This window comes from Canis lupus, chromosome 8, assembly GCF_011100685.1.
Source record: "Canis lupus familiaris isolate Mischka breed German Shepherd chromosome 8, alternate assembly UU_Cfam_GSD_1.0, whole genome shotgun sequence".
Taxonomy (NCBI): Eukaryota; Metazoa; Chordata; class Mammalia; order Carnivora; family Canidae; genus Canis; species Canis lupus.
Genome location: NC_049229.1, coordinates 72,191,702 through 72,218,178, shown reverse-complemented (window position 1 = coordinate 72,218,178; position 26,477 = coordinate 72,191,702). Strand labels below are relative to the sequence as shown.

At 68.0% G+C, this 26,477-nt stretch overlaps 1 protein-coding gene across 1 annotated transcript in view; it reads right to left on the bottom strand.

Moving 5' to 3' along the window:
- The window catches only part of KIF26A (kinesin family member 26A), a 38,241-nt gene extending 12,694 nt beyond the window's left edge, over nt 1-25,547 (bottom strand). The window contains exons 1-5 of the mRNA XM_038545987.1: nt 25,522-25,547; nt 25,249-25,459; nt 24,857-25,102; nt 13,259-13,690; nt 6,126-6,316 (exon numbers count right to left, since the gene is read on the bottom strand). Of these exons, the coding sequence (XP_038401915.1) occupies nt 6,126-6,316; nt 13,259-13,690; nt 24,857-25,102; nt 25,249-25,459; nt 25,522-25,547 (1,106 nt within the window). The remainder of the gene's footprint in view (nt 1-6,125; nt 6,317-13,258; nt 13,691-24,856; nt 25,103-25,248; nt 25,460-25,521) is intronic.
- Between the last annotated feature and the right edge of the window lie 930 nt (nt 25,548-26,477).

Below are 26,477 nucleotides of genomic sequence, written 5' to 3'. Positions count from 1 at the left end.
GCTGGGTCCCGTGTCCCGTGTTCCATCCTCGCCAGACCAGGCAACAGACAGCCCTCCCCTTGCTCAGCCTCAGTGCGCCCTCTTCTCACCAACCTCCATCTGCCCTGGGTCCCCAACCCAGCAGCTGCCTCGGGGTGGGGGGCAGGCTGGGGTGTGCTGGGGTCGGCCGCTCACAGGCTGTGTGACCCGGGCACGCTTAGTCTCTGTGCCTCGGTATCCCCACCGCTAACATGGGGTGGCATGACCTGCACAGGCCTTGCGTGCAGCCCCGACCAGCTGAGGCGTGCAGGGCACCCAGGCCGCTGCCAGCATACAGGAGAAGCTCTATAAAGCCTGGTGTTGCCGTGACCACTGGGGCCCCCAGAGCCTCCCACCGCCCTCACCCCCACGCCCTCACCACGGCCTCCGATCCCACCGGACACGCTGCCCCTGCCGCCCCAGCCTCCAAGGCCACTCGGCCCAGGGAGGCGCCTCCAGCAACCCCCCGACCTCCCTCCCGCCTTCACCACCGTCCTCGGCCTGGCACTGGGGCCCTGCGAGATGTGGTCCTGCCAATGGCTCGGCGTCCCCAGAACATACAGACCCACCGTCTGCCCGGACTCTGTGGTCCTAACCCTGGAGAGGCTTCCGAGGCACGTTGGAGAACCGCTGTTCCAGACTCCCGGGGCACCTGCACGCGCACACACGTGCACACTGCACGCCGAGGGCCCACCACGCTCCCAGGCCTTGGCTCACGCTGACCCTCCCGCCAGGGTCTCCCCACAGCGGCCCCCATGGCCGTCCTGCACATTTTCCCGCAGCCCCAGGCCCCAGAACCCCCACCCCGCACCTGGGGGCCACCGGGGCTGCACAGCACCCACCCCACGCCTCCAGCAAGGTGACACCGGGTGGCACAGATGTGAAGGAGCACGCGCTGGGCCTCGGTCTGCATCTGCCCAGATGGCCTGGCCTCGGTCACCCTCTTCACGGGGCGGAGGGGGCGGTGAGAGGGGTACCCCGGGATGTGGTCTGAGCCCGGCCTGAAGCGCTCGCCGACGCCCATTTGCAGCCGTGCCCTGCACCCTGCGGTGCCCGCGCTCCCCCCAGAGCCCCGCCCCGAAGGTCGCCCACAGAAGGGCCTGCCCACACGGGGCAGCCTGGCCCGCGGCTGGTCTACCGCCAGCGTTTTGCTTAACCCCACTCATCTCTAATAGCAGTTGTCTTTTAAGAGACCCCGGGGACGGCTTTCCTCCTAGCGAGGCATCAAGGCGGGAAATAAAACTAATCTACGATGCGTGGCGGAGCTTAACAGAGGGGGGGGGCGGTGGCGCCGGTGTGCACCCGGGCGGGGCGGGGCGGGGGTCCGGGCAGCGGAGCCCACGGGCTGCCCGGGAGGAGCCCAAGCGACTGGGGGTGCAGGGGGCCCCGAGTCAGCCACAAGCCAACATTAGCCCGATGCCTGCCCGAGCCCACATGCTTGTAAACCTCAAAACCCCCTGCAAGGAAAAGACCCAAGACCCCCGGCCCCGTCTGCCAGCAGAGCAGAGCAGAAAGCAGGCTGCCGGCATGGCCTGGCGCAGGAGGAGGAGTGGGAGCCGGAGCGACTGTAAGAAAGCAGGGCACGGCCACAACCCCAACGGCAGCGTGACCGGCCCTGGGGGCAGTCAGGGCTGCGAGGGGCGAGGACCAGGGAGCCCCGGGCAGGGAGCCGTGGGGGCCTGGGCCCCCCTGCCCTGCCCGCCGCCCGGCCTCGGATGCCTGTCCTGGACCCCAACCACCCTGGGCTACACCACGGCTTCCTGCCAACCACCCCGTGGGGAGGAGCTCGGTCCCTAACTCGAGGGGCTCCCAGCAGGCAGCCCCGCCCCACCTGCTTGGCGCTGCCCCCCAGGGCTGGGAGGCCGGGCGCCAGGGAGGGGCTGGGGACCTAAGCTGAGCCTACGAAGGTCAAGGAGTCCCCAGGGATCCAGTTCCTCACTGTAGACTGGTTCCCAGGATTGCGGGAAGGGCAGCACCGGCAAGCGCTGGATGGCGTCGGCCAGGCCCTCAAGCTGATGGGACAGGTCAGCAGACGGCCATGGCCAAGGCACGCCTGCCCACCCCTGACAGCCCCTCCTCCCTAGGTCGAGCAGGGTCAGCCCGGGCCCCTGAAACTGTGGGGTGCAAAGGCATCCTGAACCCACACCCCTAAGCCTCCAGGGGAAAGAGGCTGAGAAGGCCTGTGGCTGATGGGTAAGGTGCTGGGGAGGCCACAGCAACGTCAGGTCGGAACCCCAATCTTCAGATGCCACGACCGGAGGGCAGTGCTTCACCCGGTGGCTCACACACAAGAGCACAGATGGCTCTGCACCCTCCGTGACCCTCTCAAGAGCCAGGCATCTGTAGCTCAGACCTCGGCGCGCCTGCGTCACCCTCAGGCCTAGCAGTGGAGCATGGGGAGGTGTCCTTCCCCATCGGACATGTTGCGGTCACGCCTGGACAGAGGCTGGGCCTGGCACTTTCTGAGGTCCCGCCAGCCCTGGGAGTCTGCGATATTATTGGCCAGGCGTCTCCGCCCTGTGGTCGGACCTAACTCAGGGCACCCCCTCCTCCCTCCCCAGCCCCGTGGTCAGCCGCCCCGAGTGGCTGGGAGCCGAGGAGCTGTGCCCTGGCCCGCCTGGCCCTCCAGGTCCTGCTCTTACAGGCTCACCCCACCAGGCATGACTCAAAGGCATGTCTCTGCATTAACAAGAGCCCAGCATGGACACTGTCTCTTTTGATGAAACGTAGGCTCCTGTTAACTGGGACAACCCAGTGGCTGCACCCCAGTCCCTACGGCCTGAGTGGGAGCAGGGTGGGGGATCTGGGGGCCTGACCTGGTTTCTGACCAGTGAAGGTGCAGAGAGCAAGGGGAGGTGGTGCCGGGCCTCACAGAGACCAGGAGAATGCACGGGCGCCACAATCAGGCCCAGGAATGCCCACCGCACTGCTGGAGGTGGGGGCCCAGGGTGGGACCTGCAGGGGTGAGGAGTGGTGGGAGCCGGGACAGGCAGGGGAGTGAGTGGCCTGGCTCTGAAGAGAAGTCTGGACAAGCAGCAACTGCACCCCTCAGAAGATCCTCTCCCAGGAAAACTGCCCAAGCCGGGCTTCCACGGAGCCTCTGCCTCTTGCTACTACAGGAGCCAGTCCCTGTCCTGAGACGAGTTCAGGAGGCTGTGTCCCTCCACCAGGTGGGGTCTCGGTAGGGCACGTGTTTGCCAAGCCCAAGGCAACATGAGAAGCTCAGGACGCCTTGACATGGCTAAGCATGGGTGTGTGAGTGAGTGAGTGAGTGCATGGCCGCGTGGGTCAGCAGGTGCCGAGGTCAGTGGGTCCGCAGGTCAGCAGGTGCAGGGGCGTGCAGATGCATAAGGGAGGGGGTGCACAGGTGCTCCGGTGGGGGTGTGAGCAGGTGCACAGAGGAGCAGATGCACGGGTAAGTAGGTGCATGGGTGAGGGGGTGCTCAGGTGAGGGGGTGTGCAAGTGGGGGGGTGCACAGGTGAGAGAAGGAATGAGTAGATGGATGAATGAGTGAGCGGGTGAGTGAATGAATAAGTGAATGGGCACAAGGAGGAGTGGGTGAGCGGGTGCTCAGGTGACGGGTGAGCAGGTGCAGAGAGGAGCGGGTACACAGATAAGCAGGTGCATGGGTGAGGGGGTGCGTGGGAGAGTGGGTGCTTGGGTGAGGGGGTGAGCAGGTGCTCAGGTGAGGGGGTGCGCAGCTGGGGGTTGCACAGGTGAGAGAATGAATGGAGATGGATGAATGAGTGGGTGAGTGAATGAATAAGTGAATGGGCACAAGGAGAAGTGAGTGAGTGCTTGGGTGAGGGGGTGAGCGGGTGCAGAGAGGAGCAGGTGCACGGGTAAGCAGGAGCACGGGTGAGGGGGTGCGTGGGAGAGTGGGTGCTTGGGTGAGGGGGTGGGCGGGTGCATAGAGGAGCGGGTGTGCAGGTGGGGGGGTGCACAGGTGAGAGGATGAATGAGTAGATGGATGAATGAGTGAGCGGGTGAGTGAATAAGTAAGTGAATGGGCACAAGGAGGAGTGGGTGAGCGGGTGCTCGGGTGCTCGGGTGACGGGTGAGCAGGTGCAGGGAGGAGCGGGTGCGCAGGCGAGTAAACGGATGAGTAAGTGAGTGGCTGGGGGATGGGCCCCTCCAACGCCCCTCAGGGAATAGTTTGCCTTTTTACAAAGAGAAAGTGCCTCTGCCAAACCAGAAGGTGGTCTCACAGGCAGGTGGCCTTGATGGCAAAGCCCTGACCTATGCGAGGGTCCCCAGGCTTTTCAGACACGTGTGGGTGTTGGGCAAGGCCACCCAGGGTTTCCTAAGTGGGCGGGGAAGAGGCTGGTGGTCCCGGGCACGCCCCACTCGCCCTGCATCCACCCCGTAGGGAACTGCCAGCCGCAGGCCCCGAGAGCCCCCAGACCTGCCCACTGGGGACCCAGCGGTGCAGGGCTGCCAAGAGGGACCAAGGTCGCTGCAGCCAGATCCCTGACCCCGACGACCATGACTGGCATGTTCGTGTCCCCTGGGAACCTCACCTCGGGCCGCACATGCCCAAGGCCCCTCGGGCGGGATCCAGCAGCTCCTTGTCTCTCGGGGGCCCTCCTGTCTCTGAACCACAGCCCCCCACCGCACCCCACTCTCAGCAAGAGCGCGCTCCCATCCCTCCCAGTGCAGCCCCAGAGCAGCCGGTCTCCGACCCGACCCGGGTCAAGCACGAGCTCGGACCGACGTTCCCCACCGGACGCCGCCCCCTCGCAACGGGCCCAGGAGCCTTGAGGAAGCTGCTGGGATCCAGCGTGGCCAACGGCGACGGCGACAGGCTGGAAGTAATGGCAGCAGGCAGCGCACGCCGCCTCCCCCTCCCCCTCCCCCTCCCGTCGGAAAACTTGCCTCCCGCTGTCCCCAGCACTTGTTTCTATGGTAACTTCCCAAGGTCAGCGGCAGCCTTGCTCGGTGGAGACAAAAGGCAGCCGGCACCAGCTCTGCAGGCCACGGGGTTACTAATGAGGCAGCGTGGCCCCCGGAGGGGACCTTCTCTCAGGGCCCGGGACCCTCCTGCCAGCGTGGGGGGCCTGGCGGGCTGGGCCACCACACGCGGCCTCCCACGGAGGCGGACCAGGCAGGGACCTGCCCCCGCCCGGCCCGCCCCTCCCGTGCCCGCACGGGGACTCCAGGGCCGCTGCGCAGGGCCCCCACCTGCCCGCCACGGCGCCCCCACTCAGCAGTCAGGCCCCCAGCCCGCGCCGATAAGGCTCCCGCGTGATTCATGGCCGAGCTTATCGGTGCCCGCCAGGGCTGCTAATGGGACAGTGACCCGCGGCTGGGCCTGCCATTACCGTTCATTACCACCATTACACCGGGTAATCCACAGGCCTCCCGGGAAGAAAGCGCCGCCTCCCCTCGGCAGCCCCCCAGGGCCCGCAAGGGACGGCTCCCCAGGGGCGGGGGCGGGAGAGCCGCGGGCTCCCACACCCCTCCCGCTACCGCAGCCCACGTCCCCAGGACCTGGGGCCTGGCACCCGATGACCTGGAGGGAGCAAACCCGGGGCTCCAGGCACATCCCCGCGCCGGCACTCAGGCCGGGACAGGACCCCTGGGCGCCCTGCTGACCGTGGAGCCGCCTCTAGCGGCAGTCAGTGCCGCCCCACCCGGGGAGGGGAGGGCCGTGGGTGGGGTCTGCCCCCCGGGACATCCTCCCTAGTCCATCCCAATGTCCTCCATCACTCCAGGACCCTCCCTGAAGCCCCGTGCCCGCCCGCCCCCCCCCCCCACTGCAGCCTGAGGCCACCTGCTGTCCGCAGCCCCAGTGCACAGGCCCAGCGCAGGCCCCAGGGCCCCCGGGGCTGCACCTCCTGGGCTGGGCCCGCAGCGCTGGGTGCTCCACAGACGGGGACTCGCTGCGCCTCGCAGCACCCTCAGTACACTACACGGAGGCACAGACGGAGCGTACGACTCACCTGTGGTTACGCGGCTCCAAAGGGGCAGGGACTGGCTTGGAACCCCGGGGCCAGAGCCTCCACGGAACCCCCACTCCCCGTCCGCAGGCCACAGGGGCCGGGAGCGAGGTCCCCCGCCCACGGTGCGCGCCCATGGCCCCGTCAAGGGCCCGGGGAGGACGTACCTAATGAAGAAGGAGGCTGCAGCCGACGGGCCCGTGGAGCCGCCCGCCGGGGTGCCCGGGGCCGGGGTGACCAGCGCTGTCGTGCAGACCCCGCCGCGGCCCCACGCCTTTGACACGCCGTCGGAGCTCAAGGTGGGGGGGCCGTCCCGGACCGTGTCCGCCACCGCCACGGCAGCCACTGCCGCTTCAGCCTGGGGGGAGGAGGGAGCCCGCGTGAGACCCAGACCCGTGCTGCGGAGGCCGCCCGGCACACCCCAGCGCGCCCAGCACGCTCCCGGGGGGGCCCGCACGCGGGGGACCCTGCCCACGTGGGGAGGAGGACACAGACGCCCCCCCCCCCCCCGGGGGGAACAGACTTTCCAGCCTCTCCCGTAGCAAGTTCCAGAAATGTCGTGAGCACAGTGGTCAAGACAGATGGCCGGGGGTCCCCACCCCGCTCAGCCCCGGGTCACCCACCTGGAGCGCCCGGAGGCATGATCAGAGGAGAAGCCACAATAAATATTTGTCACAGGCGCTAATTGCCCCGTGTATGATAATGTATGACGTCCCCGGCATCTGAAACACTAGTCTGGCATTTCCAACTAATTAGCTAAAATAAATTCTAGAAGGGGAGACAGCCTCGTAATGAAGCACAAACGTAATTGAATGATCCCTGAGACGGCGCCAGCAAACTTGAGATCCGACCACCGTATATCACATTTACGTGGCTTGTCGGGCGCTGGACCCCAGGCCAGACCCGGCCCCAGAGGGGGTGCGCGCGGCCCCTGGCAGTGGAGGGAAGCGGCTTGCCTCAGCCTGGGCCCCCCAGCCTCACCCACGCCCCCGAGGGCCCCCCGGGCACCTCGCCTGGGCCCCAGGAAGTTTATCCGCTGGGCCCGACCTGGGAGGCCCGAGGTCCTCATGCTGACAGGACACGGGCCTGCCTGGTGACCCTGAGGGTGAGGAGCCCGGGCGACAGTCACATCCTGGAGGGTCCAACGTCCTCAGGGTCTCCCAAGTGACAAGGCCGGGGCAGCAGAATAAGCCCCCACGCGCCCCAGGAGGCACGTTCTGAAGCAGGTCCTGCCACCTGAGGGCACCATTCCCCACCACGGCGGAGGGTCTCGCCCTGCCCAGCCCGCGGTCAGCACCGGCTTCCAAACCCCTCCTGGGACACAGTAAAACCAGGTCTGCAAAGGAAGGGTTGCAGAGAGCCCCAAACTTTTAGCTGGATGGAAACCACACGCCACCCCTGCCCCTGGGGCCCTGGCCGCTCCCCAAGGCTTTGAGGACAGGTCAGCAGCAGAGAAGGGTGAACCTGAAACAGCTCAGGCCCTCACCCAGCACACCCTGCACCTGCCTTGTCTGCCTACTGGGCAGGAACTCCTATGCATCCGTCAGAACCCGGCCGAGGCAGCCCTCTCCCCCAGGCCACTCCCTGCACCTGCCCCAGGGGCCCTGGCCTCCCCAGCCCTCTGACTTCGCCTCGGCCCCTCTCACTCTGTCCAGAGCTCCCTGCTGTCGTCCAGGAGCGCACAGCCTGGCAGGGGCACAGACACAAGCCAGACCAAGCCCTTGGCTGGGAGGCGGCCCCTATGCCTGAGGGAAATGGGGCTGCCAGGACAGAGGGGGCCCCAGCTCATGGGGAACATTCCAGAAGGAGGGTCAGCCAGGCCTCGACCCAGGCAACGAGAAGCTGCTTCCTCTCCAGGTGGCTGCGGAAGCTCAAGGCAAATGTGTAAATCACGCAGAGCGCCGGCCCTAAGGACCCCGACGGCCCGGCCACGCCTGTGCCCACACTCCCGTCCCACACACACGTGATACACAATCGTCCCCGGCCTCCAGCGTGAATTCCTTCTGCACCGCTCCACGCACGAGCCCCCGGGACAGGTGCACCTCGCTGGAGCAGAGCGCGGCGGCCGAGGGCCCTAAGTAAGTTGGTCCCAGCCACGTGGACCGCGGGGCCGCCCGCCCCGTGCCCACCCCATGCCCGCCCTGTGCCCACCCGGTGCCCGCCCCGGCTCCGTCCAGCCCCCAGCGGCTCTGCCGTGGGGCCCGGACCCGGTGGCTGTTCAGCGAGGCGTCCTGGCCGGCGGGGCGCCGGGGTGACCGAGGGGGCCGAGCCACCGTGCCGTCCGCTCCCGCCGAGCCCGGGCAGCCCAGCATCGCAGGCAGCCTGTCCGCCTCGGGCCAGAACGTTCCAGCACCAGCCGGCGAGGGCGCAGGCCGCCCGCACTGACCTGTCTCAGGAGTCCCTCACACGCCTCGGCTCCACCGTCCCACGAGCTGCCGAGACATGGCTCCGGCCACCCGGACGGCCACCCGGACGGCCACCGCCGACTCCCGCCAAAGCAGAACCCGGGCCCGCCCAAAGAAGCGGGACGGGGCGGGGGGGCGGCGGGGGGGGTGCAAACCAAAGGAGGTGGAGGCACCAGAGCAGCAACGAGAGAGAAGCACGGAGAGAGGAGGGCGAGGGGCGCCGCGCCGTCCTGGGGGCCCCCGGCACGGAAGCTCAGAGCCCAGCACCGGCCGGCACCGATGGGCCCCAGGGCGGGCCCACCGCGGGGTGCCAGGTTCCGAGGAGCACAGTTTGGGAAACGCCACAGGAACCCTCCTGAAAAAGCCTCTGGGCCCGAATGCCAAGGCCCGGAACGTTCTGGCTCGTGAAGGACAGGGTCGGCCAGGCCCTCGGGATGAATACCTCCCCGGGGGCTACTTCCAGCCACAGGGTGGGGGCGGCCCGGGGCAGGGGCAGCCAGGACGGGAGCATGCACACAGCTGGCCCGGCGCGGGCACGGGCGGCACTGCTTGCTGGGAGTGTTCTGGGCACAGAGCCTGGGCGGGCACCCACCTGCCCCTCGAAGCTCCCGTCACAGAAGCAGCCTCGCGGCCCAATGTCCATTCCATGGGGCCGGGGGGCAACCTGAGGCCCAGAGGGAGGGCACCAGCAATGGGCCGGGTCCGAGAGGCAGGCCAGAACCCTCCACCCCCTGCCACCGCGGCCACATCCCTGAGGATGGGTGGGCATCTACCAGAGACCCCACGGGGGATCACAGGGACGAGGAGGCAAGCAGGCTGGCCCAGAGGTCAGCAACACTGACAAGCTGGTGCCGCACAACCTGCTCCCAGGCCTCCACCCAAGCGACCTCGCCTGCTGTTGTGCGCATCAAGAGGTGTGCGGCACCTCCTCCAGGGAACCCTCCATCCTCCCACCCACGGGCCAGCCTGGAGCCCTCGGCGCTGGGTTCTCCTCCCTGGACTACGAGCCCCAGGCTCTAAGGTGTGTGCAGGATGCAGGAAGGTTTGCACAGACCCCGCTGGCCTGGCAGCAGCACCACTGACCCCTGAGCTCTGTCAGTGTGGGGGAGACAGGCTGCAGTCCACGGCCTGACCCCACGGCCATCACCCAGTAGCTGAGGGCAGCCAGGGTAGCGACAGGCCAGGGCCTGGCCCCACAGGCACCTCCATCCTCCACCTGACGGTCTGGAAAGCAGCTGTCCGCCAGACTGTCTGCCGCCAGGTGGGTCCCACACCAGGTAGCATCGCTGGACTCCCAGGCGGTGGAAAGAGCCAGAAAGGGCCGAGCTCCGTGCTCCCAGAGGAGGGCAGTGGGCTGCTTCAGTCTTGATTACAGCCGTGGCGGGCTGCGGGCTGCTCCACCTGGATACAGGGCTCTCCCGACGGCCAGGCCATGACTTGACCCCGGCAGGACCACGGGGCAGGCTCCCGGCAACAGCATCCAGAACGTTCCGGGCCTCAGAGCCTGGGATCCCCCCCTCCCCCAGTGACCATCCCTGCCACCATCCTCTTGCTCTCCATGCACCGGAACAGAAGGCGACAGGCCCAGCCCTCCCGGCTGCTGCAAACAGCCAGGCCCCGGGGCGGCTGACGGGCTGTCCTGGCCACTCGCAGCGTGTCCCCCCAGAAGCATTTCCTCCCGATAGTTTAACATTCCAGAGCCGCTTCTAGCGATCGATGCCCTGGTTCCGGGGAAATTACCTCATCTGAATCCTAAAGTTCTATTTATGCTTCTAATAATCTCCCCATTGATCGCCAGGACCGTTGTCTAATTATAAATCCATTCCCACCCACCCCGCACGCAATCAATGTGCACATAAAACAGAGAGGGAGCCTTAAATGCCCACGTTTTACAACGTGCTGGCTGCTGGCGGGGCTGCCCGGCAAGAGGCCAGCGACCCCCCGCCCCCCGGGCCCACGGAGGCAGAAAGCCTGCCAACGCCAGCTGCACCGACCCCGCTCGCTCCGCGGTCGCTCCTGCCCCTCCTCTACCTCTGGGCACTCTCAGTGAAGGGCCCTCCTCTCTGCCTGGCACTGAGGCCCCGGCAAGGCACGCACTGGGCTCCCTCCCCGGGCAAGGAGCCCCCTGGCTACTGCCGGTGCCCCCCTCCCACTGTCCCACCACCCCTGGTTCTGGGCCTGCCATCTCTGACGCTTCCGTCTGGGCCCAGCTCAAGGCCACTTCCTCCAGGAAGCCACCCAGCTCTCCTGAGCTGCCTCCCCACCACATTCCTCCCGGGCAGCCCAGCTCTCCGCCCCGGAGACATGGGGCATGCGTGGTGGGGGCTGGCCGCCCTCTTCGTGCCTTCACCCCAAGACTTAATAAAGGAGAACTGAGAAGCAGCGAGACCACACCCAGGAGGTAGCTTCACACCAACAGGAGGCTAGTTCAAGGCCCGAAGCTCTTGCCCGAACTTCTGCGCACCCAATGCCCAAGCTGCCAAGGGCCAGGGGGCCCCAAGGACAGAGAACCCTGTGGAGGACCAGCCCCAGCAATGGGTCACAGGGTCCGGCTCCCAGCAGGGGCAGGATCTCCTCAAAGGCCATGCGGGAGGTAGCGCTATCAACCAGTACGGTCTTACTGGGCTCAGAGGGGCCAACGGGCCCGGGGGTGGAGGGGGCAGGGGCCCATCCTGCTTTGGGACTGAAAGTGGCCCCCGAAAGGCCTCCAGAGAGGCCTCAGTGCTTCACACCTCCAGGGAGGCCTTCATGCTTCATCCTTTGGGACCCATGGCCGGGGACCCTCCTTGTACCTCCATTGCCCAGGGCCCCACAGGGCACAGAGTCCCTGGGGAAGGTCTACCCATTGCTCTATTTCAGAGGCGCTCCCCGGGGAAGCTTGTGCAGCTGGCTCGGGAGTAACGGGACCAAGCAGAACCAGCTTTCGTTGTCACCCACGGATCTCTGCCCCCGGCTCCATGGGGGTGGGTGATGCAGGGGGCAGCGGGGGCTTCTCCATATAGCCACACGCACCAACGCAGCAGCGTCAGGACTCACCTGGCCAGGCCCGACCCCTCTACTGCCTCCCCTGCTCTCCCCACAGCCCCATCTTCTGAGAAGGCTTCACACCTCCAGGGAACCCTCTGTGCTTCATACATCCAGGGATGTTGGGATACTTCACACCCCCAGGGAGGCCTCATGCTTCATACCTCCAGGGAGGCCTCATGCTTCACACCTCCAGGGAGGCCTCATGCTTCACACCTCCAGGGAGGCCTCATGCTTAACACCTCCAGGGAGGCCTCGTGCTTCACACCTCCAGGGAGGCCTCGTGCTTCACACCTCCAGGGAGGCCTCAGTGCTTCACACCTCCAGGGAGGCCTCAGTGCTTCACACCTCCAGGGAGGCCTCATGCTTCACACCTCCAGGGAGGCCTCAGTGCTTCACACCTCCAGGGAGTCCTCATGCTTCACACCTCCAGGGAGGTCTCGTGCTTCACACCTCCAGGGAGGCCTCAGGGCTTCACACCTCCAGGGAGGCCTCGTGCTTCACACCTCCAGGGAGGCCTCAGGGCTTCACACCTCCAGGGAGATTGGGATACTTCACACCTCCAGAGAGGCCTCATGCTTCACACCTCCAGGAAGGCCTCATGCTTCACACCTCCAGGGAGCCCTCAGTGCTTCATGCCTCCAGGAAGGCCTTATGCTTCACACTTCCAGAGAGGCCTCGTGCTTCACACCTCCAGGGAGGTTGGGATACTTCACACCTCCAGAGAGGCCTCATGCTTCACACCTCCAGGGAGGCCTCATGCTTCACACATCTGGGCCTCCACACAGAGGGTTCCCTCGGCTTGGAAGGTCCTTCCTACTTGTTTGCCTGATGAACCCCTCTCCTGGGCTAAATAGGTGGACACACCTGAGGGCACAAGACCCCTAGGAGAAGGTATCCCCTGAGGCTTGGGCAGAGTAGCCACGTGCTTTCTGGGGAAAGACCTTCCCAGGACAGCCTCCAGCAGTTAACCTCATGTACTACCCAAACCCAAACCCAAACTCCCTCCTTGTCCTAGGAGACCCCTAAGCCAACAACCCCCCATTCCATCTCCTATCCTAGTATCCTTTCTGCTCGATGGGAAACTGGGGGTACAGCAGACACCTGGGAGAGACCACCACCAGCCAAGCTCCGTGGACAGCGGGGAAGCAGCCAGCCTCAGCTCCGCCCTCCAAGACTGGCTTCATCTCAACCATGGGGGTGACACAGGCCCAGAGTCCTGCCTGACGACACTGACCCAAGTCCGTGGCACCCACAGTGCCCCCCGGTGCCCAGAGCTAGTCCCATGGAGGCCATGCCCCCCGGTGGGGGCCACAATCTGGTGCACCTGAGAGAGGAGACTTTGAGGGGGGGCGGCCTCCCCCCTCAATATGCAGCCAGCTGGAAAGGGGCGGCTCCTGAGACACCATGGGGGTGGACACAGACCTCCTCTGCCTGCGGGCCTCACCCCGCACTCCAGGCTCTGTCAGCTGGGCCACAGCTCTGGGGGCAGCCTGGCCTGGCAGGGGAGCCTGGAGGGGAGGGGCACTGGGGACCCCTCCTCACAAGGAGATGTTCCCTCTGTCAGATCTGACGGCGTCCCGGTAGCCCTCCTGTGAGCCCACGGAACCCCACATGGTCTCAGAAGCAAGAGTGGCCAACGTCATTGCCAACCACGCATGCGGGTGACGTATGAGGGGACGCCCCCAGGGACGTGGCCGGGCCCTGCCCACTGGGACTCTGCCAGCAGACCGACCGGGCCTTCCGCCACCGCGCTCATGGCCCCTTGAGCCGGGGGGAGCCACTGAGCCTGCATGACATGGGCCACGGTGAGGGGCGGACGGGGAGCCCCAAGCAGGAGCCCAGCAGCCCACCCTGCCCGGGGGACTCACCAGGCACGACGGCGGCAGGAAGCTGTTGACCCTGGAGACGCTCCACATGCCCTCCAGGCACTGCTGGGCCTGGATGGTGACGGTGCTCAGGGCCCCGCCCAGGCCAGCGGGCGCCACCGATACCTGGACACTGCGCCCAGCCGGCCAGGCCGCCCCCTTCCTCTTGTCGGGCCCCACTCGGCCCGGCTGCCTCCCTGGCGGGCCGGCAGGCACGGGTGCATCCCGCGGGCCGGTCACGGTGCCGGGGCCCCCTCGAGGCGCGTCGGGGTCCTCGCGGCTGGCAGGTGCCTGGAGCAGCCGCAGGGCCTCCCGCGTGAGCTGGTTCAGGCGTGTGGCACAGACGTCGCAGCGGCGCTCGGCCTCCGGGCGGCACGCAGGCAGGGTTCCCGGTGCCGGCAGCTTGTCGAGCAGCAGGGCGGAGAGGCAAGGGTCCTGGGGGGACACGGGACAAAGGTGGTCAGGGCCCGGGCGCTCGCCCCGCACGGCGCCAGGCCAGCTCGTGCTGTGGCCGCCGCAGAATCCATAACTGACTAATAAGCCCCAAACGGTTCCGTCTGCGTGAGCCCAGCAGGAAAATGATTGTCGGTGCTTAGCGGGGAGGCCCACGGTGGCCCTGACAACTGCCCGCCGCCTCCGCCGCTGCCGCGCTCGCTCCCGGCTAACGAGGCGTCTGCGCGCTCCCCGACCGCCAGGCCACCGGCGGCCAAGGCCAGGCGGCCCAGAAGCAGGGTCGCCGCATCCTCCAGCCCGGCCCAGGGCCCTTCCCCCGGGGGCCCCCACCCCACTCCACCCACCCACCCCTCCACAAAAGCAACACCCATCCAGAGCCACGAGGGCTCCCCGGGCTCGGCTGGACACCCTCTCCCCGCCTTTGTGAACCCTCCAGCCCTGGTCCGAATCTGCAGAAAAATGAAATGCGGCCCCGCGCTAAGTGCCGCAGAAGTCATGCCGTGCAGGGACACCGGGAGGGGCGAGCCAGGCAGTCCCGGGCCCACGGAGGACGGAGGACGAGCGCCAGTGGGCAAGGAGGCAGGAGGCTCGATGCCCACCCCGCTGGACCGCAGGCTCGGACTCGGTCCCCCGCAGCCCCGGCGTCCCCGCGGTACACTGGGTGAGGGGGACACACGGGTCTCCCTCATTGGGAGCTTAGTGTCCACAAAGGGCTAAGAACAGGAGCCGGGGGAGCCCAGAGGAGACCCTCACCCAGCCTGGAGGCCAGCGAGGGCTTCCTGGAAGAGGTGACACCTCTGGGAGGAGAAGAGGAGGGAGTCAATCCTTGGAAGGAACCTCACTGGAGAGAAGTTATCAAGAGTCCTAGTCCCAGGGCCCTTGCCCCGTCCCTCGATGGCCCCACCAGGCTCTACCCTGGCGCCTCCCTGGGGCAGCCCTGCAGGGATCAGACCTGATCTAGGCCCGGCCTCTCGGCCTCCCTGCCCTCCCCCAGGGAGGTAAGCCCCAGCCACAGGCACCTGCTGGCCCGGCCCAGCAGCGGCCATGACCACCCAGGACTTTCCCAGTGCCAAACCCCAAATGCGGGCCTAGGTCTTCACTTTGGCCAGCTGGGCCGTGCGGGGTCAGGGTCGGGGGTACACCTGGACCTTCCCCTCCCCACCCAGCCAGGACCTGCTACAACGCCCCAGAGCTGGAGGCCTCTTCCCTGCCTGGCCCCAGGCAGCCCCCCGCAGCCCCCTACTCTCTAGGTGGCCACACCGCCCCCACGGACCCCAGGCAGGACCCGACTCCCACCGGCTGCCTTGCCGGCCACAAAGGGGCCACAGCTCCCCAAACACACCCATTCCTCCGAAGAGGAAGCCGAGGCCACCCTCCCAGCGGGTGCATCTCATGCACCCCAGCCAGGCTCCCCGAGCCGGAACTGCGGCCTGCAGGGGACGGTCCAAGGGGGCGCCCGCTGTGGCAGGGTGGCCTCGCTGGGAGGGCGCACCGCTGGTAGGCCCCGCTCAGCCTCAGCCACAGGCCCTGCTGCCCTCACGTACCCCGGGTCCAACGAAAGGGTGGCCCTGGCCCAGGCAAGTGGCACCAGCTGCCCGACTCGTGGGTCCCTCCGGAAGGCCTGGATGTTCTCCGGCCGAGGGCTGGAGGGCTCCGGAGCCTCTGAAGTGCCAGCATGTCTGGTCCCAATTAGCGGACGGCAGGAAGCGGGCGCAGGGCCGGTCGAGCCCTGCGGGGGCGGGGGGCGGGGGGAGGCCCATGGAAACTCTGCGGGAGCCCCCGCCCGGGCTGGCACGCGGGGCCACCGATGGAATCCAGACACCCGGTCCCCAGCCGCAGGCCTGGCTCTGTCACTTGTCACTCCCAGCCTGTTTTCCAGGTCCCAGCTCTGATGACTCTGGATTTTCCACTCAGCGGGAGGCTGCTGGGCTGCTCGGTGGACGGGCAGGAGGGAAGGAAGTGCGGGCTGCTGCGGCCATTAGCTGACTTGAAAGGCGGCCCAGCCCCCCCTCCCCGCCCCCCACCCCTTGGCCCAGCTGCCCATTGTTCCACTGCCTCTGCCTGGCCTGGGACGTGGGGCCCCCGGGGGAGCCCCGTGGCACCCCCTGCACGGCCACACAGAGGAGGCAGGAAGGAAAGGCCGAGCTGGAGCAGGGGCCGGCCGCTTACAGGCCTGGGCGCGCACCAGCCCCCCACCACGCTGGCCAGGGCACGGGGGGCTGGGGGCGAGGAGGCAGGAAGCCAGCAAACCCCCCTCCCAGCTGTGTCATCAGGAATTCGGATGGCAGCTGGCAGGGAGGCCCCAGCCCCACCAACGCCCCAGGCTCTGGGCATCAAAGCCCCGGGAGGAAGGGAAGCAAAGCAGGAGGGCTGCTCAGTGGGGGGCCAGGCACACCAACCCCAACCCCATCCTCCTGAGCCCCCAGGACGCTCACCCACACACACCTGGGCCAGAGCCCTTCCCGCACTGGCAGCCAAGCGCACCTCTTGGGGGAAGCTCCCAGTGCCTGCACCGGGCCCCAGGTGACACTCCAGCGCCGCGGGGACCTCCTGGCAGCCCAGGGAGGGGCAGGGGCGTCCTCCAACCTCTGTGTCACGTCACACACACGAGACACAAAGAGGACAGAGCTGCCCTGGGTGACCACACGGAGACCCCGCGGGGCTGAGGGCCCACCCGGCCCGGAGCCCCTCTGACGCCCAGCAGCAGTGGCCCGGGTGAGCACGGGGGCGGGGGCTGCCCAGAGCGGGAGCCCCGAGCGGCACGGGCACTTGCACGCCCAGCCACGCGGCACCACGCGCCCCACGCAGGAGGGACCCAAGACCTCCCACCCGTCTGCTGGCTCGGCTCGGCAGGCAGCAAGCTTTAGCCCGACCGGTGTCCCACCCCCAGGGACCCCACGGGGGAGGGGGGCTCGGCCCAGGAGCTGGCATCTTCCACAGCACCCGCGGGCCCTGGGCGCCCCTGCGGCCCCGCCCTGCTCCCCCTCCAGGACCACGGCGGCCCTCACGTCACAAGCCAGCAGCCCCCTCTCTGGGTCGCGCCCAGGGACCACGGGCCCAAGCCCCAGCTGTCGTTGGCGCAGTATCAGGAGTTCGGAGCCCCGAAAGGCCCCGCCGCCACGCCACCCCTCAGGCACCCCCGGGAGCCCCGCACCTTCAGGAAGACGGTGATTACCCCGCTGCAAAATATTACTTTTCATTTCCTCTCTACAGTCTAATTAAACAGATATTTTACTTGCATTTGGAAAATGTTTTTCTTAATTTGATTCAATTTAGCGCCGCACACCACCTACCCATCACGCCGCCGGGGTTTTAGGGAGCCTCCCCCCACTTAAAAATAACGACTCGCCATTTCTCATCTGCTTTCTGGGGCTTCCGAGCTGCTTTAAGTAATCCTTCCATTTCCTCCTTCATCCGAGGCCCAGAGTGACTCCTCCAGGGATGGGCCGCCCCCTCGCCCCGCCAGGAGAGGCTTCTCGAAGCCTGGCCGGCCGAGCCCACCGTGGGGCAGGACCCGAGCCGACCAGGGCGGAGGCTGGCCCTCCGCTCCCCGCTCGGCACAAACCCCCAGACCTCAGTCTGTGAGCCCCCGTCGCCCCGTGTCTAGAAAGGGGGCCCACGGGCAGAGCCTTCGGGGGGACGAGCAGGCCCAGAGGCCCCCCCCGGAGGAGCGCCCCGAGGCCCGGTGGGCCCCTCCCCAGCACGGGCCGGGGCCTGGCCCTCTGCCTCATCCTCCCCGCCCTCCACGAACACATCGCCCAGGGCCCTGACCCTGTGCAGCTGCGCCTTCCAGAGCCGACGGCAGGTCCGGGGGTGGGGGGAGGACCCCAGCTGCCGGGCCCGGCGCTGCTCCCGCGCGGCTCTGTCGGCGGGGAAGTTCCGATGCCGCGTGCGGCCTGCCGGACCCGGGCTGGGGGCCGGTGGGGTTCGGTTTGCCAGCCGGCCACACCCCGGCCCCTCCCACCTGCCAGGCACCTCACCAAGGAGCCCAGTGCCAGCCAGGGGCCCTGCCCACCCACGTCCACCCGGAGACCCCGGACCCGACCCCCCCGCACCTGCCCGCCCAACCCTGGAGACCACTCCGGCCCCATCGGTCTGCAGCTCTGAGGGCCCCCTAGCTGACACCTGCCCCCCTCCTCGGCCAGAGGCAGGGGTGGGGAGAGCCGGGGGTGCCGCCCGGCCCACCCAGCACGGACTGGTCCCCAAGGCCCTGTGCCAGGCACCAGCCAGCTGGGCGGTCAGGGCACACACTGGTTCATTGAGACCCCCTCCCTTCAATAGCCTCCCCTGTCCTCCGACGCCGCGATGCCACACAAGGGTGCTGGGGATCCCGGCGGCTGAAGGCCAGGCCAGCAGGATGGCCTCGGCTGGGGGCAGGGGACAGAGAGGCCAGCATCCTGGGAGCACTCGCCCCGCAGAGGAGGCGCACCACACACTTTGGGGGGAGCCTGGAGCCCCCCGCACGGCTCAGTACAGCCCCGTGGGTGTGGGCCGCCGCCGCACGACCTCATTCTCCTCATCTGAGCAGGTTCTCACCACCGAGGAGGGGTCCATACTGCATCCTGCAAGCAGTGCCACTTGGGAGGGCTCCGAACCCCCAGGAGGCCGGACACTGACCCGGGTGGGCCCGCGGGAAGAGGCCGGGTACAGAAGCACAGTGGAGCCCCTGGAGTAACCCGCGTCCCCCTGCTGGGGGCCCTTGCACGCACATGGCCCCAGCCCAGAGGGGTCCCCAGCCACCAGGTCCCTCCCGTGAGGCTGCAGCTATTGAATCAAAGGACCTCGCAGGACACCCCAGCCCCCAACCTCTGCTCCCGGGCTGAAGTGTAACTCCCCTCCTCCAGACCGCCTGACCCTTGACTTCACCCTGGTTTCCCCTCCTCGCTCTACCTGGCACCCCGTGACAGCCCCCAAGCATGCTCCAGCTGTCCCCATCTTGGACCCCTTAAGGTTCCCTCCCCTCAGAGACCCTCGCCCCGTCTCCGTGGATTTAAATCTAACCGAGATCAAACACCGCCTCCTCCAGGAGGCCCTCCTAGATGCCCCTTTCCAGAGCCCTCTCTCCCAGGCCCCCAGCACTTCAGTTACGAGCAGAAACAGTGGAGGGAAAGTGGCCGGGGTGGGGGTGTGGCCTTAGGCAGGTGCCTGCTATTCCCTCCCTCGCCCCATAGGGTGGTGGATAGTTCAGCATGTTTTCCTCACGGGCCTGAAGCCTGGTTGCCGGTATCAGCCCTCCCGTCTCCCCTGCTCCCCCTCTCGCAGCACAACCCCACGGGCCAGGTACCCTGGGTGTCCACCCTGAGGCTCCTCTCCCCACAGGGCTGCCGGGGCGCTCTGAGAGAGGAGGGCCCCCCCCACGGCACACACCCAGCCCACCCTCCCCACTGATCCCGCAGCAGCGAAGGCAGACACCATCTGGAGACGAGCACCCGCAGGCCTCCCGCTGGCCCGCTGCGCTGGCTGCAAGTGCCCCCAGGGTGCCAGGGCCGGGGGCCCATCGCCACCGATGCCCACCCTGCCGGGGACCACAGGACTCACCCGCTGCCCTGAGCCTGGGGCTAAGACACTAGGATCAGACCACAAAGCTTGAGCAGCAAGGGCTCAAAGTGCGGAGGGTTCGAGAAGGGGGGCCCAGGAGAGGGATCCCCAGGGATGAGATCAGGAGGGCCTGTGGCTGCATCAAGGGCAACCACCGAGCAAGCCACACCCAAATGGCTTCCAGACAATTCCTTGAGGTTTAGATAGGCCAGGTCCGTGGAGCTGTGCTGTGGCTGTGAAGGGTGGACGGGGACCTTTAGGGACCGGCCGACCCTATAGCCATGCCCGAGGCAAGTGCAGGATACGGGGCAGGGCCAGTGGCTGACACGCTCCACCCGGGGCAGGCTGTGGCGTGGGTCAGCATCCGTCACACAGGGGCGGAGGTGAACACAGAGCCACGGCCCTGGGCCACGCAGGACCATCCATCTGTGGCCGCAGGAGCCCGGCCGAGCCCACCCACCCCAGAGCCGAAGCCTGGGATGCTCCAGGGGGACAGAGAGCAGAGCAGATGAGGCCAAGGAGCCCTCCCATGGAATGCCAGGAGCCCACCCCACCCCATGGGGGTCCCCCAGCCACAAAACGTGACACAAAAAATGAAAACGGCCTCCTTTTAACCCGGGGGAGCAAGGGACTCAGCACCCCGGCCCTGCACCTGTCCGCGGAGAGGAGCAGGGCCCTCAGCGCAGCTCGCATCCCCGGCTCAGCCCCGCCGCTGCCCGCAGCCGGACTCCCCCCAAGCAGGCCCTCCCCGGGGGGGCACCGGGGCAGCCTACAGGGCCCGCAGCCCGCCAGCTCCTGAAGCTTCAGCCCTGCTCGTGCTGGTGCTCCGAGGGCGCTGGCTCGCACCCCCGCCCCTGGCTGCCCACTCTCACTCCCCGAAGCCCTGCCTGGACCAGCAGGACATAGACAGGCACCCCGTCATTCCTCACTGGACCAAGGGACACCAGAGGACACTGGCTAGACCACCTCCGTCTAGAGAGGAGGGAGGCGCTGAGGTCCCACAGAGGCTGGATGGCGAGGCGAGGCCCTCCCCGGCCTCCTCCCTCAGCCTCCCTGCCCGGGCTTGGCCGTCCCCCCGCAGTGGCCGGGGAGCCTCCGAGCCCCGCAGACTGCTCCCGTCGCCGCTGAGTCATCCGGGCCCCTGCCAGCTGGGAGCCTGCCCAGCCACCAGCCCCAGGGAGCGCCCGCCCCTCTCACACCTCCCTGGCTGCCTCTGGAGCTGCCAGCACCTGGCTCAGCGGCGGAACACTGCCCGCGGAGCCCCAAGGCAGGCACCGTGGTCCTGGCACAGGGGTGGCCCCCGAAACCAGTCGAGCTCAGGGCCAGGCTGCAAACGGTGTGGGGAACGGGGCTTCAGGGACTCACAGGCAGCAGAGGTCCCTCGCCAGCTGGGCCCAGCCCCTGCCCTCCAGGAGCACAGGCAGTCGCGACAGTGCACCCAGGACGCCAGTATCACGTGGCAGTGCCCTCCCTCAGAGCGGGGTGCCGAAGACACAGGGCATGCGGGGCCCGGGAGGCTTCCTGGTGGGGGCAGTGACAGGTGAATGCCCGCAGCCTTCGGGCTCGCTGGCCAGCGTGGTGTGAAACGTGAGCAAATGCCTGGGGGCTGCAGCAGCGGTCAGGGACCATCAGCGGTGGTTCTGGAGCTCACAGGGGGCCACGAGGACGAGGAGACCCCCTGCCGGGGCGAGCAAGAGATTTGCAAGGGCTAAATGAGAATTGATCCCTCTCCCCCATCAGGGGCGCTAATCAATTCAGCACCAGTACTGACTCGGCGAATGTCACGGGGTCTCCGGAGGAGGCACCGCCTCGGCGTGGTGCATCGGACTGGCAGCTGGAATGGGTCCCCGAGCAGGATCTGGGGTCCCCCTGCACCAAGGAGGGTGAGGATCGCCATCCTGGAGGATGGCGAGGCTGGGGGGGAGCAGGAGTCCAGCCCAGCAGCCCTGGGGCCGGACACAGAGGGGTGTGGGAGGAAAAGCCTGGTCACTCAGTCATTCCACAAACATTTCTGGGTGACCTGGACCCCATGCCTGTCCTGATAGAGCTCCCGGCCTAGGGGCAGCACAGCGGGCACAGAGTCCGCATGGGGGCCACGGGGTGTGACGGGGTCAGGGGCAGCAGCAGGGGCTGCCCAGAGACGGGGGGCCCCAGAGTCTCCCTGCCACGGCTGGCGGTGTGGCCACCAGTACTGAGGACACTGGTGACTCCTGAGCATGGGCGGGACGAGGGCTGGGCCTCTGCAAAGGGCGTGCTTGTGACAAGTCACTGCGGGATGAAGGCAGAGGCAGCCCCGTGCACCGGAAGGCACCTTTCGGCGAACCTTGGTCAGGCCAGAGACCCCCCCCAAGGGGTCCATGGTTGGACAACTCCCCTCTGGGTGCCCTGAGTGTGGGAGGCTGGCGGGGCGCAGGCATCGGGGCCTGGACTAGAGGGGACGCTGAAAGGAGTCTGCGGGAACCTGGTGACCAGTTCACCGTGGAGGTGAGGACACAGATCGGCTGAGGCCGGGGTCTCAGATCCTCACTTGGGGGAAGGAGAACGGAGTGACCAGTGAGAAGCTGGGGGGCACTCGGGCCTGGCGGCAGAGCAAGGCCTTTGGTCCCTTGGAGGGAGGGATGCGAGCCCCCAGGAGACTTCCCAGAAGTGGGGGCACCGGGCAGGGGCATGGGGGGCTCAGGGCAGGGAATGGGTGGGATGATCTGGGGTCACTGGGGGCCTGGGGGGAGCACAGCCCACAGGGGTAAGGGCCCTGGGAGGCTGCTGGACAGTCCAGAGGAGAGCAGAGGGGAGATGCTGGGGGGTGCGGGTGCAGTGAGGGGTGCTCAGCCTGAAGGCCCCCATCTGGGTGTCTCCTCCACACCCCGGCCCACTGCCCATCTTGGTTCAGAGAGGACAGTCTCCCAGCCTACACCTGGGCAGCAGAGCATGTTCCCTCCCCGAGGCCCCTAGCAGCCTCAGGGCACGGTCCTATCCACTCCACATAGATGACATCCCTCAGTGGGGACCACGGTCACCCCCCCTCACTTCCCCAGTGGAGAAACCGAGGCAGGCACAGATTGAAGAAAGGACAAGGCAGCAGGGGAGAGGCAGGCCACCTGATGGCCGGGCAGGGCGCCCACTGCCCCACTCGACCCCCATGGTCACCGAGGCCCCGGCACACAATGACCCTGGAGCCCACATCCCAGCAAAGCAGCAAGGGCTGAGGTGTTCAGCCGCCTTGTGCTGGCGCTGCTCTACCTGCCTGTGAAATGGGTACAAAGATGGTTCCAGATCTCAACAAACCTGCAGGGTGGACAAAGAGCCAGCAGGGTGGAGCCCTGGCAGGGACGCCAGGGGCACAGGATGGGTGGCCCAGGGCAGCCTACGGTCACCTGTCTCTCTACCCTCTCAAGCCCCACCCCCAAACCTGAGATCAAGCGGGGACCCTGAGGTGAGGGCCTCCATGAGCCAGGCTGCAATCCAGCTCCAACCCCACCCCCAGCCATGGGAGCCCAGCAAGCCCCGCACCCCAGTCGGAGCCTCCCCCGATGCAAGTGTGAGATCAAGTGAGACGCAGGGAAGTTCTCTGTAAACTGTGAAGCGCTGTCCTTATGAAGCTCATCTGTGCAGGATGCAAAACAAGAAAGGGCCCCCTAGGGAAAATCCTAGAACACCAACTCTACCCTCCAGCGCCTTGCTGGCCTCAGAACAGAGCCCAGGGCTGCTGGACATGGGCCAGACTCTGAGGAGGTCTGGGCTCGCCCAAAGCCAGCCACACAGGCCCCCGCCCCGCCCACCACCTCCTAACCAAGGCAGAGCAGGTCCCCACACACGCGTCCCAGACACCACCTCCCCAGCCCTCCCTGAAGGAAGTTCTGGGGCAGGGGGAGAGGCTGCAGGCTGAGATCCAGCCAGAGTGCCGGGGAGAGCCCGGGCTGCCCAGGACTATGACACCCACCAAGGTTCCAGGGTCTCAGGCCCAAGCCCCCATGTCCCCCTGGCTTGGGTGGCTCAGCCCCAGGGTCCGGAACCTCCCAAGACCTGCTTCCATCCTCACGGGAAAAACAATGCATAATAGGGCCTTCCCTGCCCTGAGCACAGCATCCTACAGGTTGGATCCCACTCCCAGAATAGCCCCAGGAGGCTACACCCATCTGACAAAGGAGGAAACGGAGCGGGGGAGGGGCCGCAGACCAGGAACAAAGCACGGGACCCTGGTCTGCAGGGTGAGCGTGCCGCTGGGGAGCAGGGGAGGCCGGGAAAGGGGATGAGCCCCCACCTGGCACCGAGGGGTACTGCCAAACTCAGAACAGGCTGAGGCAGGGGAGGAGGTGAGCACTCTGGGTGGTCAGGACGCTTCCCCATCAGCGTGGGCAGCGGGAGACCCCTGGGCCAGGCCCCCGCCCCCATGAGGGGTTCTCTCCACCGGGATCCCCCCCACCACCTGCAACCAGCTGGCCACACGCTCAGCACCACCAGGCAAAACCCAGCTGGGCCACCGAGGCCCCTCCTCCCTCCAGGCTGTTTCCCCTAATGGGGTAGTAACCTGGCCTGGAGGCTCTGACAGGCCCCCAGGAAGTCGGTCCCAAACCACCCTCTCACGGGACCCAACCAGATTCAGGCCACCTGAGGCACAGAGCTTGGAAAGGCTGCACCCCGCTCCGAGCAGCACATCGGGAGGGTCCAGCTCCAGCCCAGGGCAGGCCACAGGTCCCCTCTCGTCACCACAGAGTGTCACCAGGACAGAAACCAGACTCACCTCCCTTCCCAGCCCCGCCCAAGACAGGAACACCAAGGGACCCCTGGAACCCAGGCTCTCGCCCCCATCCCGGCCTGCTAAGCCTCCTTAGAGAACTATATTTAGATTCAATGGGGATTATGCGGACTTCCCAAGACCGCTTTCAAAAAGACTAAGGTCTGGCGGGAAGGGCTTCCTCTGGAGACCCCCACCTTCCCAGGCTTTGCAAACTTCCAGGGCTCATTGTTCCTAGAACAATGGTCCCAGCTCCTTCCAAGACCAGGGCAAGCCCATTGGCTGGAGAATCTGGCAAAGCCCCCTCCGGGGGCAAACACCTAGGCTGCCCGGGCCCAGCTGTCCCCGTTCCCAAATGGGTGGTCACTGCCGAAGGAGGCAAAGCCCCAGGCTGTGTCCCGCACACAATTCTTAGTCCTGCCCCAGGGAGGGGGTAGGCAGGGCCCCCCTCACGGTGGCAGGCCCACCGGCCGGTCCTCCAAGGCCTCCCGCCCCAGGTGTGCAGTTTCCAGACACCTGGCTGGGGGCCCAGGTGCCCCAAGGGCGACACCGCACCCAGTAACCTCTTGCTGCTGGCAGGGCAGGAGCTGTCCCGCCCTGGGTGGGGTCCGCGCCGTCTCCCTCTGCCCTTCCCCTCCCAAACACAGGCTGTGGTTCCAGCTGCGGGACATCTGTGGCTCCGGGGAGACCCGCCTGCCCAAGCCCCTCCCGCCCCACCGCGGAGCCTGGGGACGAGCTGCTCCAACTCACAGGCGCGCTACAGGAGGAGAAACCGAGGCCCACGGAGGGAAAGGAAGAGCCGAGCAGCGGCCCCTCCGGGACCCCAGGTGCTCAGTCCCTGCCGGGAGAAGTGGGTCCCGGGAAGGCTCACTTACCCGGAGGGGTGTCCCGGGCCCGCTGACCAGCTTCCACGCCTGTCGCTTGAGCTCGGCGAGCTTCGTGTGGCAGTGGCGGCACCAGCCGCCTCCGCCCGCCGAGTGGCCCTGCTCCGCGCCCGCACCGGAGCCCTCGGGCGCGGGGCGGCTGCCGCATGGGTCCTGCTCGGGCCCGCCGGGCAGCCTCTTGCGGGGGGACACCTCCAGCACCTGCAGCGGCTCGCGGGCCGGGCCGCCCTCGGCCACCTGCGGGGGGGGGGGCAGAAGGGGACGTGAGCCTGGACCCCGGGCGGCGTCTCCCGGCCCCGGCCCCGGCCCCGCGGGCGGCAGAGCCCGGCGCGTCCCGGCCGCGGAGGGGGCACCCGAGCAAGTTGGGGGCGCGGGGCGCGAACCTGCCGCCCGCCCTCGCTCCCGCCCGCAGGAGGCCCGGCGCCCCCTCCCCGCCTCCGCTGCAGGCGCGGCCCGCGGGGGGAGGGGGCGCGGCGCACCCCGCGAGCATCCTCAGCGTCCCGGGCCGTCTGGGGGCCGCCGCCGCCCTCCGGGCCTGGCCGCGCGTACCGCGGGTGGCGCCGTGCACAGCGGGGAGCCGCGGCCGCCCATGGCCTGGGCGCGCGAGGGCCGGCCGGGCGCTTCGGGCCGCGAGGGCTCGGGGTCGCCGCAGCTACGTGATCCGGCCCGGGGGCGCCCCCATGGCCCGGCCGGCCGCTGCGAAGTTGGCGGCGCGGGCGAGTGGAGCAGAGCGCGCGGCGGCGGCGGGCGTGCAGGGCGGCGAGGGCGGGGCGGGGCGGGGCGGGGCGGGGCGGGGCGAGGGCGGGGCTCCGGGAGGGGCGGGGCTCCGGGAGGGGCGGGGCTCCGGGAGGCCTTCCCGCCCCGCCCCCCTCCCCCCGCTCGCCGGCGCCCGGGGGCCCTCCTCGCCGCGTGGCCCCTCCCACTCCAAGGACCCCAACCTGTTCGGCGAGTCCCGGCCCGAGGGAGGGGCGCGGGGGGCCAAGGTGAGACGCCCGGGACAGGCGCGCGCATGCGCCTTCCTGCTCCCCTCCCGGGGCAGTGGGGTCCGCGTGTCCCCTGGGGCGCACCGACCCACTCCTCACTTTACAGGCGAGCAAACTGAGGCCGCAGAGGGGACGGTCTCGCCCGAGGTCGCGCCGCTAGTCGGGACGAGGTGGGGGCTGAACCCCGGCCCGGGCCCCCGCCCCCCCCCCCCCCCCGTTGCTTTTTCCTGCAGGTCCGGGTCGCTGGCCACCCTCTGGGTCTCAGGGTCGCACGCAGGTGAGCGTCGCCGCGGGGTGCGCCTCGGAGCTGCAGCGCCTGCGCCGGAGCGTGTGTCCCGGCGCGTCCGTGAGCGGCGCGCGTGTGTGCGGCCGCGCGTGTGCGGGACAGTGGGTGTGCGCGGCGCGCCGGGCCCCGGGGATGCGCCGGACCTGTTGTCGGGCGGCCTGGCAGATGGGGACTTAGCTCCGGAATTAATTGCCTGTTTGTCTCCGGCTGAGAGGTCGCCCCCCACCTCGGCGATCGGCCGCTCCCGCTGCAGCCCGGCCTCGGAGCAGCCGCCGACGCGCAGGCCGCTCGGGTCCCGGCCCCGGGTCGGCCCGAATCGCCGCGTCGGGCTCCGAGGGCGCGG